Here is a 12,509-nt window from a genome sequence, read left to right on the forward strand (position 1 = left end):
ACATATATATATTCAATTGGATATATATAGATATATTGAAGAAATTCCTCCCTCTGAGGGTGGGCAGGCCCTGGCACAGGGTGCCCAGAGCAGCTCCATGTCTCCTGGAAGTGCCCAAGGTTGGATGAAACTTGGAGCAACCTAGGATAGTGGAAGGTGTCCCTGCCCATGACAGGGGTCAGAAATTAAATTAATTTTAATTTTAAAATAATTTTTAATTTTTTTTTAATTTTAATTTTTTAATTATATTATTTTAATGTCCTTCCCAACCCAAACCATTCAGTGATTCTAAAATCCTGTCAGGCTTTGTAAAACAAAATTGTGTTCAGAAAAAAAGCTCCTTTTTCCTACACTAGACACACAGATGCTGGATAATTTCAGAACACAGAAACTGATTTGTTTACCCAATCCATTTTTTATTATTATCATTAAGTGGGGAAAAAAAAATATGGACAGACAAAAATTCCTTCAAAATTGTGCAATAATACATAGCAGAAATCAATGAATGAAAACAAAAACAAACAACCAAACAAATAAAGGACACAGAGTAGCAATTGAAATAGCACAACATTAAACTTCACTTAAAGAACCTGATTCAAAGGTGACACTACCTCTATTAGAGGCTGGCTGCTTGTGGACTGATGCAGGTTTGTAAGGATTAATTAGAATCTTGCAGCTATTTCCAGGAGCAGAGATGCTCTTGGGGTCCAAGAGTAGCTGAGTTATTGCACCATTTCCCTTCTCAAGTCCATTTGAAGGAGACTTGAAAGCTCTTTCAGAAAAGGTTTTGCTGGAAAAATGACATTTTGCTGTTTCATCAGCGAGCAGGTGAAGTTTGTCATTAAATATATTCTGATTCCAAGCATGGAGATGCTCACACTGAGCTGTGGCCCTGCCAGGAATGGGACTTGTGCTCAGGGAGGTTCCCTCGGCTCAGCTGGGGTTCCCTGGTGGGTTATGTGAGGGGTTTGGTGACTCTGGGGACAGGAGCAGTGAAATAACGTGAAATTACGTGAAATTTGGTGACCACCAAGGTGACCACAAACACAAAGCTCCTGTGGCCATGAGGCCACAAGATGTGGGTGCTGGCAGCCAGCTCTGCCTGTCTGCTCTTCCCTCCCCTTCCCAGCCGCCTCTGAGCTCCCAAACATCTCCATAATCTGATCGGTGTCCAAGGAAAAGTGGCTTTTCCTGGGGCTGAGCTCTCTCCTAAGGCTGTGTCAAGGTGGGAGCACCTGGAGCAGGTTAGGTCAGGGAGAGCTGGCTCTTCTGCACATTAAATATCTGCAGGCAGGTGTTTTCTCCCGAAATTTCACCCCTCTCTGAAATTCTCTTGCATTTTTCCTGGGGTTCAGGCCCTTGGCCAAACCCCTGCTCCAGCTGCTTCCTGCGTGGGCTCTGCTCTTGCTGGGTTCAGGAGATTTTACAGGGCTGGTGTCACAGACATCTTTTATGAAAAATCCTTTCCTTAGGATTTTTCCTCCTGAGAAGCTGCGAGGCCTCAGGAACAAAATGTAAACAATGGTTATCTGCTGCTGTGGAATGCAACAGGTGCATCTGGGATTGGTCTCATGTGGTTGTTCCTAATTAATGGCCAATCACAGTCAGCTGGCTCAGAGAGTCAAGCCACAACCCTTTGTTATCATTCCTTCTTTTTCTATTCTTAGCTAGCTTGATGAAATCCTTTCTTCTATTCTTTTAGTACAGTTTTAATATAATATATATCATACAATAATAAATCAAGCCTTCTGAAACATGGAGTCAGATCCTCATCTCTTCCCTCATCCTCAGACCCGTGTGAACACGGTCACAGGCTGGCAACCCACACATGGGGTTTATTCAGACTGAAAAGAGCCTTTTATTGACTTTTAATAGGTCTGCAGCCTGGAAATGGTACCTACTTGTCCTTTCTTGTAAAAACCAAACCCCCAACACAAAAAAAGAGAACCTCGCAAAAAGCCTGAGCCAAAGCAAAAGAAGCCTCACGGTCCAAAACCTCAGCAGATTTTTGTGTTCAACTTTTGTCTTTTGTTCAAATGGACTTGAGAGTGCTCATGGGCCTCTGAAATGGGTGCAAACACAAATTAACTGCTGGAAGTTCCTCCTAACCAGGGTATTTCCCATACCCTTTTTTGATCCAAACATTTTACTGCATTCCTATAAAGCAAACTCAAACCACCTCCCGGAATTTAGGGTAGCAAGTCATGTCACGTCACATAACGCTACTGAAAACGAAACCAGAACAAAATATACATCCACATCCACGTTCCATATTTACAGCAGAACCCTCCCACCCCCTGCATGTCTCCGTGAACAAGATTCCGTGCTTCAAAAGTTCATAAAAATATACAATTTACCCCAGAACTGCATGGGGTTCTCCCCACCTGGAGCCCAGACTCCTCTATCTCTACATATAAAATACACTAGCCCTGTGAAAGTTGCTTTGCTGAGAGCACAGTGGTGATTTTTGCAGTGAAGGGGAGGGTTTGGGGACACCTCTGAGTGGCTCTGCAGTGTCCCCAAGCCCCTGGGTGGCTCCACAGAGGGCTCTGCTCTGCCCATGCTGTGTTTGGGAGTTGGATTTAACCAAAAGTGCTGGGTTTGGGTACAAAATGCTTTGTTCTACACAATTGTCTCCGAGCCAGGAGCCTTTCAGAGTGGCCAGGAGTGACCTGGCCCCCAGGTGATGCCTGGAAATCTCCAGCCAAGGGATTTCTGCAGGATATAAAGTGGTTAAAAGGGTCCCCCTGGGCCAGACTCTAAATTCTGCTCATTTTACTGCAGCAGGATTTACCCTGGGGGAGAAAAATATCAGAATTTAACCCCTCCTAACCCTTACCAGAGAGGCACCAGATTTTGGGATGCTACATTGTAATTTTCAGTTACCTGTGCTAAAAAATTTTGCTTTATAAAGAAGGGGTTAAATACTCCTTTTCTCTGTTTTTAGGCTTCCTCTCCTGCATAAAATCTTTTGATTTATGTTTTTGAGGCTGGTTTAGCCTCTGGGTCAGAGTCTGGTCTCTCTGTGTAGCTATAACAAATTGAGCTGTGTGTACTGCGTTGGTTTTCCTCAAAAATTCAACTCCTGAACAGCACCTGATCCACTGACAAGGTAAAAATATTGCAACTCTGCGAGCTTGCTGCTTCTTATAAAAATCTGATTCTAGTTTGGTCCCAGCTTTGGTGGGGAGGAAAAAAAATCTGTCACCAGTATGGGAATGCTAACACCAGTAATTGAAAATAGAGTCAGTATTTCTCTAGAGTATCAAACCATCCAGACCTCAACTTTTTTTTTTTTATACATTTTTTCTATTGTGAAATTAAACGGATCAGTCACATATCAAAACATAGCTGGCCTCTCTCGTTTCATCTGTAGGAAGACTGCAATTATAAGTTAATTTACACAGCAAAAATACCTTTTGTTTTTCACAAAAACAGTGTGACAAGACAGTGTGCTGCATTTCCTGGTGAGAAGTTTTGCATATATCGAGCACAGCCAGGGGAGAGCCCTGAACGTCCTCTCCTGTCGTGCCCCTGGGTTGGCAGGTAGTGGTGAGGTTCACATTTTTTTGGTGAAATTCACATTTTGCTGTCACAAAATCAAAGCTCCAAACAAGCGGCAAGCAGACTCTTTGCATTTGGCTCTGCAGCCAGTATTGTGTCTGCTGGGAATGTGAGATGAGAAAATAACATGTATGTGTGTGTGTGTGTGTATTTATATTATTTCCAAAGCTGTAGGTAAAACTACAGCTGCTTTTTGGAAATTCTGATGAGGGAGCATCAAATCCCTGCTGTTGGCCAAATTAATTTAAATTTCCAGTAATTACTGCTCTGGGTGAGTGTGAAAAATCTGGATTTGCACACACTGGAGATTCCCCCCTTCCATCCCACCACTGTGCTGAGGGAAGCTCCATGGAGGAGGGGTATCCTAAAAATACCTGGAAAATGAGTTTTAAGGTGCAAGTGGCAGTTTTTTGTTCCGGTGATGTGGTGGTTGTAAGCTCCAGATTAATCAAGCCCCATGTGATGGGCAGGGGCAGCAGCAGCAAATCCCCACATTTGGTGTGGGGATATTTTTGACTTCCCACAGCAGCAGGAAGCTAAAAATCACCCCTAAAAGATATGCTGCTGTACTTTAAGATTGCTCAGAGATTGGGTCTTTAAAAGGGAGAAAAACTCAGTGAAAATGAGGGGTTTTATTATCATGGCAAGGACAATGATGGGGATGCCAAGATACGACTGCCTTGCGAGATAAAGTGGCACATGTTCTACACAAGAATGTGTACAATGTCTGACGACTCTGGAAATCTGTTCCTCACCAGATTTCCCAATAAATTAACACAACAAAAATACTTTCATATAAAACAAAGTCCAAAGGATTTTTTTTTTTTTGTCCTAAAGTAAAAGCAAAACCTTCAGGGACTATATTATCTCTCTCTACATATATAATCTCCTGAATTTTTTCTTTTTTTAAATAAATTTATTCTTGTCTTAGAAAAATAAAATGAGTAGCCAATTTAGTCAACGGAAAATATCTCACAGACTTAAAAGCATGCCCAGCAAGCATAGCCTTGTAAGACTAAATTAATGTTAAATCAAAGCAATTTGTTACTCAACCAACCTAGTCTGCAATTCACAGTTGATTACTACAAAGTGTATTCTTAAAATTATTATTATTTTTTTCTTTTTTTGGCCCATATAAAAATAACGTATTGCAACTCAAAGTGCATTTTTAAAATAAACAATCAACTATTTTTATCAAATAAAATATTTACACCATTTGGTTTTGTACAGTCAGAAATGAGCTTCAGGCGATGACCATGGGGACGTCGTCTGAAAATCCAGTTATCATTGGGGCTTCATCGTCCTCATCTCCTGGAAAACAAACCCAAAACAGAAGCTGTTAGGGGGCACTTAAAAAATCTGGGTTTTATCCTCAGCACTTTAAAATCTGGTTTTAAGTGATTTGCATTGGAAGGAGGGGCTTAATTTAATAAAAATATTGGTTGGGAAAATTTTGGCGGTTGGACTTGATCGTCTTGAAGGTCTTGTGATTTGTACTCTGAGATCAAATCCATAGAGATTGTGATGCCAGAGTGGCCCAAACCAAGACAAAGAATTAATTCTTGCACTGATTTCACATCCTCAATGCATTTTTAGGTGATTTGCATTGGAAGGAGGGGTTTAATGTGGTAAGAATGTCTGGTTGGGAAAAGTTTTGGCAATTGGACTTGATGGTCTTAAAGGTCTGTGCAACCTAAACTATTCCATGATTCTGTGATTTGCACTCTGAGATCAAACCCATAGAGATTGTGATGCCAGAATGGCCCAAACAATGATAGAAGAATTATTCTTGCCCTGATTTCACATCATCAATGCATTTCTAAGTGATTTGCATGAGAAGAAGGGGCTTAATTTGATAAAAACATTTTGTTGGGAAAACTTTTGCTGGTTGGACTTGATCTTGAAGATCCTTCCAAGTTTAACAACACTGTAATTCTGTGATTTGTACTCGGAGATCAAATCCATAGAGACTGTGATACCAGAATGGCCCAAACCGCGATAAAGAATTAATTCTTGCCCTGATTTCACATCCTCAGTGTGTTTTTAAGCAATTTGCATCGGAAAGAGAGGCTTATTTGATAAAAATGTTTGGTTGGGAAAGCTTTTGCCAGTTGATGATCTTGAAGATCTTTTCCAAGTTTAACGACTCTTTAATTCTCTGACTTGTACTCTATGACCAAACCTCTGGAGGTTGTGCTGCCAGAGTGTCCCAAACCGCGATAAAGAATTAATTCCTGCCCCAATGTCACGGCCCCAGTGCTGTCCCCAGATGCCACCAGGGCCATGTACCCAGATCATCCCCCGAGGAGAAGATGGCCGAGCCCAGGCGCGAGCTGTAGTGGCTGTTGGCGAAGGCAGTGAAGCTGCTCTGGAGCCTCCTGTGCCTCATGTAGAGCACCACGAAGCCAATGCCCAGGGTCACCAGCAGCAGGAACAGCACGGGCACCACGATGGCAGCCACGTCCGTGGCCTGGCCCGATTTGGTGGCTGAGGGGTCTTTACCTGGTGAGGGAGGGACACAAGAGCTGTTTGAGCACATCCCTGGTCACAATGGGACACAAAATAAAACAACACAGACACTGGAACTCCAAGGTAAGAAGAAGGGAAAAGAAAGGAAGTTTATTTCCTGCCTCTAGTATTTATAGACTTTCAAATGTGACAGTGGATTGGTGCGGTGGTGTTCGCAGGGGTCCCAGGACAAGGGAAAAGATGAGAATCTTGACTCCTGTCACAGACATCTTTTATGAAAAATCCTTTCCTTAGGATTTTTTCCTCCTGAGAAGCTGGGAGGCCTCAGGAACAAAATGCAAACAATGGTTATCTGCTGCTGTGGAATGCAACAGGTGCATCTGGGATTGGTCTCATGTGGTTGTTTCTAATTAATGGCCAATCACAGTCCAGCTGTCTGGACTATCTTGGTCAGCCACAAACCTTTGTGCTATCATTCTTTTTCTATTCTTAGCTAGGCTTCTGATGAAATCCTTTCTTTTAGTACAGTTTTAATGTAATATATATCATAAAATAATAAATCAAGCCTTCTGAAACATGGAGTCAACATTCTCTTCTCTTCCCTCATCCTCAGACCCCTGCAAACACTGCCACAGACTCCATGTTTCAGAAGGCTGATTTATTATTTTATTTTATATATTATATTAAAATAAATTTATATATTAGAACTTACTAAAAGAGTGGAAGAAAGGACTTCATCAGAAGGCCAGCAAGGAATAGAAAGGAATGATAATAAAATCTTGTGGCTGCTCACAGCCTCGACATTGGTGATCAAGTAAAAACAATTTCACATGCTGGGTAAACAATTCTCCAAATCACATTCCAAAGCAGCAAAACATGGAGAAGCTGAATCTTCTCAGGAGAAAAGAGCCTAACAAAAGGATTTTTCTTAAAATGTGTCTGTGACAGATTGGAGGATGAACTTGCCACCTCTGCAATGACACTGGACAAACCAACAGTCCATCAAATTTCTCCTCCTCCAGAGAGGAATGTAAACCAATAATTATTTACATAAAACTGCGCAAGAAACTCCATTACAAGAATTTAAACATCAGAAGGCTTAGGAGAACTTAGAAGAACAGGGCGACACATCCCTAAAGAATTTATGAGGCTTCCTGAGTGTTTTTTAAGGAGGATGAGGAGGAAATGGGGACTCACCTGTTCCCAGCTCGTCATAGAGAAGCGTGGCTGGCTCCCCACACATCTGCCCCCCGTACAGGCACCGTGCCTGCACGCTGAATGAGTAATTGTGGCCCATCTTCAGGTTGGACACCTTGAAGAAGTTCTCTGTGGTGTTGCCCAGGTAGGCTGTGATGTTCATCAAGCTGTCAAACATGTGAATCTCGTAGCCCTGAGGGAAACACAAAGCCCAAGTCACTCAGCTGCAGAGGGCGGGTTTGCTCCTTCCAAAAGGGCTTGGAAATTTGGTTTTCCTCCTGGATCTGGCTTTGATGAACCCTGCTGGGAGGGAGCAGGGTGGAGTCTCCTCCAGGAAGCCCTGCTGGTGTGCCCTGACCTTGGCCAGTTTAGGGAGGAGAGATTTCTCTTCTGCCAAGTGACAGGATGAGAGGGCACGGCCTCGAGCTGTGCCAGGGGAGGATTTTAGGAAAGATTTCTTCACTAAAAGGGTTGTTAAACATCGGAAGGGCTGCCCAGGGAGTCCCCATCCCTGGATGTTCAGGAAACAACTGGAGGTGGCACTCAGCGCTCTGGGCTGGGGACAAGGTGGGGACTGGACACAGCTCGGACCCAATCTTGGAGGGCTTTTCCAACCTACATGACTCTGGTTTGGTTTGTTTGCTCTACTCTATCCTTAGCACACACCACAGCCCATCCAAGCACAGAGTCCAGGAGGGAGAGGGTTTTTTTTGGTGCAGTTTTCTCCTTGCCCATGCTCTGACAGACAACATTTCACGGATTTCCTATCCAAGTCTGAATAACAACTTTCCAGACTTCCTGGCATGGCAGGGCAGTGTCCTTTCCTCAGTCCTTTCACACAGGGGACAATTGTCCTTTTCTAGCAGGATAATTATGTTCCTAAAAGGTGACTGATTGGATCTATCAGCTTCAGAGCCTCAGCCATGACATGAATTTTAGTGAGCCCTTCTAGAGGGCTCACCAAGGACAGGATGGATTTCAGAGCCTGTGAAAGGAGCCTTGCACTGACTCTGCTCCAGGATTTTCTGTAGGGCAGGAGGCACAGCAAAACTTACCCGGCTTTCATTGAAATTACTTTCCTTCAGTGCCAAACTCTTCCAGAAAAGCAGAATATGGTCGTTTTCAGTGATGATTTTTAAGGCGTCCGGTGCAGAGAGAGGGACTGCAAATGGGAAAAAGTGGAAGCAGGTGAGGTTGTAGCACTGGTGGCACTTTCCTCTTACACAAATGGAGTAAATTCTGAAAGTTAGTGGGGTTTTCTAGGGATCAGCACAATACTCTGCTTGGAAAAGGGATGTGCTGGAGGAGAGGATGCAGGAGGGATTTTTCACTGGGAGGGCTGTGGTGGTACTTGGCGATGTGTACACAGCCAAACTAGTGCCTTTCCCCTCTCCATTTATCAGAAGGAAAACATTGGGTATCACTGGAGAAGCTTCCTCTCCAGTGCTGATATTTTGGGGTGTAACCACCTCCCAAAATTGGGCTTTGCCTGTGGGAGAGGACCAAGAGCTGCAGGAACATTCCTGCAGCCTCAGGGTGGGCGCTGTGTCCCTCACCTGTGTTGATCTTCATGCTGGACTCCTTGCTCATGTTTCCCAGCTGGACAATCACGTGGTATTTCCCTCCTGGCTCCAGTTTCTTTATGGTGTACTCCACCGTGCTGTTCTGGCTTTTCACTTTGTAGATTTTATCTGTTTTCCTCACCAAATCTTTAACTGCCACGGCATAGAGCTGGATGGGGAGGAAATGGATGGGAAAAAAAAATCTAATTTTCCTGCAGAATTTCAGCTAAACAGTGGTAGGACATTAAACAGGGTGGGTAAAATTTGCTTTAAATCAAGGCTGAGCTTTACAGAAAACCTGGGGAGCAAAATTCCAAGCCTCTCTCTGGATCCCTGCCCAAAATCAGCATTTACTGATACAGAAAAAGACTGATACAGAAAATCAGCATTTACTGATACAGAAAATTACGGAAAATCAGCATTTACTGATACAGAAAATGCAGTCAGTGGAACAGACGAGAGCAGGAGGAAAAGCTCAGGCTGTATTCTCAGTGAATCACAAAGATGCAATGCAAACCCCTGCCCTGTCAGCCTCCAGCTCTGCTGGGAAGGTTTCTACCTCCAAACTTTTGCTATTAAAGTCTCTGGAGCAGAATGGGAGGGGAAAGCTTGCTGAGAAAATGACCGGCCTTCAATGGAGCGAGACCTGAGTGTATTCCAGCGTGGCAGAGAACAGAACTGGGCTTTGTTGAGGCAGGAGCAGTGCCCCAGCCCAGCCTTACCCTCCTGGGCAGAGCCAAAGCCCAGAAAGGTGTTTTGGCACATGCCCAGGGCTGGTTTTAGACATGGTCAGCAACAGATATCCCAGACCTGGCTCTTTTTTTGTGTTACACTCCTGAGCTGATGGCCAGCAGGGAGGAAACCAAGATGTTGGAGGTGTCAGCACTTTGATTTTATGCGGAGCACAGACCTGACCTCAGGCTTTCTCCAGCAGAAGAAAATGAGACAGAGTAAAAATTCTGCAGAGCAGAAATCCATTTTGATTTAGGTGAAACGTACATCTTTAAGTCTGTGTAGCCTGACTGCAAGGCCCAAGCTCAAGGGAAACTGCTTCAATGAAGGACAGAGGTAAGGGGGGCAGACAGAGACTGCTGTGAAAGCAGGTCAATCTGACCTAAGAATTCTTTCTGATAAAGAAGAACCAGCAGCAAACATCACGCAAGATTCGTAAAAATGAATGTGTATGAACCTAGTGTGAAATTGTATGCATATGTATTTAAGAGAGAGATAAAAAGGGACCTGAAAGTTCCCTTTTTGGGAACCTGAAGTTCCCAAAAGTACACATGTCTTTTAAAGAAAGTAATCTCCACATGTGTCCTCCATAACAAACATATCGTCATTACAACTTTCACAAAGTTGTAGAGTTTTTAGCTATCTCCAGAAAACAAAAGGCAAGGATCTGTTTTTGGGGCAGGATTTAGCGTTCACAGGGCCAGCAGGAGGCTCTGTGAGGGGTTACCATGTCCTGGTCGGGCGAGTCGTAGGGCGATTCCCACTTGATGACGGCGAACGTCTTGCCGGTGCGCACGGCGTGCAGGTGGCGCGGCGGCAGCCGGTTATCCGGGATCATCTTCACCACCACGGAGTCAGACGGGGGCCCTTGGTAGGGAGACACCACCCGCACCTGGGAGGGAGGCACAGAGGTCAGGGCAGCGTCCTGGGGGAGCCAGGGGCGGGCAGGGGGAGGAGGAGGAGGATGGGGAGCCCACCAGGAACAGGTACTGCTCGTCGCGCTGCACCAGCACCGTGGCGTTGTGCGCGCTGGTGGTGCTGTTGTGGGGGCTCCTGTACAGCTCCAGGAAGGACGTGGCGTAGAAAATTCCATAGATCTGAGGACGAAAAAGCACAGCAGGGATTGGCACAACCCAGAGCATCCCCTGGCTGCTGTGGGAAATGGATTTGTGGAGAATTCTCAAAGTCTGACGGGAGGTTTACGTGGCGCGTATCTGTGTGTAAACCTTGAGATAAGAAATGTTGACTTAGAAATGTCATGGGATAGGATGGATATGGTTGGGAGAGAAATGGAGCTAGAAACAGACATTGTAGAGACAGAAATGGAGGCAGAAACAGATATTGTAGAGACAGAAATGGAGGTAGGAACAGATATTGTAGAGACAGAGATGGAGGTAGAAACAGATATTGTAGAGACAGAAATGGAGGTAGAAACAGATATTGTCAAGAGAGGAATGGAACTAGAAACAAATATTGTTGAGAGAGAAACGGAACTAGGAATAGATATTGTAGAGAGAGAAATGGAACTAGAAGCAAGTTTTAAAAGATGGTTTTATAACTAAGACTAAATAAAAGGGAGAAATGTTGAGTTAGAAATGTCATGGGATAGGATGGATATGGTTGGGAGAGAAATGGAGCTAGAAACAGATATTGGAGAGAAAGAAATGGAGCTAGAAACAGATATTGTTTAGAGAAAAATGGATCAAGAAACAAGTTTTAAAGGATGGTTGTCTACATAAGACTAGATACTTTGGAGAAATGTTGAGTTAGAAATGTCATGGAATAGGACATATTTTTGAGAGGGAAATGGAACTAGAAACAAGTTTTAAAGGATGGTTTTGTATATAAGACTGGATATTTTGGAGAAATAGGACTATGAAAGATGAACTGTAGTAGGATTTATGTGGAGTAATTTTAGATTATTGGTTTTAAGGTATTTACAGTGTGGTGTGGTAAAAGTTGATAGGTTAAGAAATGCTTATAATGTATTGTAATTAGGAAATAGAATTCTGTCAGACTTTGATAATTTTCTATAAATCCATTTCCCACTGGCTATCACTTTTTAGGGGCATGAAGCAAAGACCCTTTTCCTGCTTTTCCCTCTGTCTTGCCCAAGTTCAATCTGCCCACTTTCCTTTGAACTCCCAACCCAAAACCCCTGAGCTCAGCTCAGGTGACAGCAGCTGATTCAGAGGCTGCTGGAGCATTGCGCTGTGTTTGAGCCACTTCTCACAGCAAGAAACCTTGCTTTGCTTCTGTTTAAAAGGCAGGAGGTTCCTTCCCTCATCATCCCCAAAATTTTCAGGGCCTTGGAATTCAACCCAAACAATTTATCCTGGTTTCAGGGGGGTTGTGAGCTGCTCTGAGGGAAGGGCTGGTGCCTTACCACATTCCTGGGGCCAGTCCAGCTGCATTCCACGGCCGTCTGGTTGATGGCCTTGGCCTTGAGGCTGGGGGACACTGGCCTTGTGCCACCGGTCACCACGTGCACAAAGGACAGAGGGCTGTCACCCAGCTCTGTCTTAGCCCAAGCAGAAATTTCATAGGGGGTGTGAGCTGTCAGATTGGCCACTGAGCAAGAAGAGAAAGAGGCACTGTTAGGTGAGGCAAAGCACAGCAAGAGCGGGGTGTGAGCACGAGGGAAGGGTCAGCATCACAAACAGGCAGGAGCCTGCCTCTCCTGGGCTGTACTTTCATGATTTTGCAGTAATTTCCTTTATACTAAAGGATCTGAGACTCTGGAATCCAACCCAGCCTTGCTTTTCTGTGCCTGGATGATTTCACAAATCCACACTGAGATTTTCCCAAACCAGAAATGTCATTACTGTGTGCAAGCCCAAGAAATCCTTGTGCTGTTTCTGCTCCGTTTGGCAGATTAAAAACAGAACAACAAACAAAACCCCATGTGATGAGAAAGGACTGGTGCATCACTGGGGGTAAATCCCAAATCTGCTTTGAAATCTCCAGGTCCTCAGAACAGAGAAT

At 44.2% G+C, this 12,509-nt stretch overlaps 1 protein-coding gene across 1 annotated transcript in view; it reads right to left on the minus strand.

Annotated features, from left to right (window-relative positions):
- Positions 1 to 395: 395 nt before the first annotated feature.
- SORL1 (sortilin related receptor 1) overlaps positions 396 to 12,509 on the minus strand; it is a 47,911-nt gene continuing 35,797 nt past the window's right edge. The window contains exons 40-47 of the mRNA XM_059488246.1: positions 11,911 to 12,095; positions 10,502 to 10,621; positions 10,252 to 10,416; positions 8,787 to 8,961; positions 8,286 to 8,392; positions 7,231 to 7,423; positions 5,854 to 6,066; positions 396 to 4,875 (exon numbers count right to left, since the gene is read on the minus strand). Of these exons, the coding sequence (XP_059344229.1) occupies positions 4,808 to 4,875; positions 5,854 to 6,066; positions 7,231 to 7,423; positions 8,286 to 8,392; positions 8,787 to 8,961; positions 10,252 to 10,416; positions 10,502 to 10,621; positions 11,911 to 12,095 (1,226 nt within the window). The 3' untranslated portion in view covers positions 396 to 4,807. The remainder of the gene's footprint in view (positions 4,876 to 5,853; positions 6,067 to 7,230; positions 7,424 to 8,285; positions 8,393 to 8,786; positions 8,962 to 10,251; positions 10,417 to 10,501; positions 10,622 to 11,910; positions 12,096 to 12,509) is intronic.

This window comes from Ammospiza nelsoni, chromosome 24 (genome assembly GCF_027579445.1).
Source record: "Ammospiza nelsoni isolate bAmmNel1 chromosome 24, bAmmNel1.pri, whole genome shotgun sequence".
NCBI classification, from domain to species: Eukaryota; Metazoa; Chordata; class Aves; order Passeriformes; family Passerellidae; genus Ammospiza; species Ammospiza nelsoni.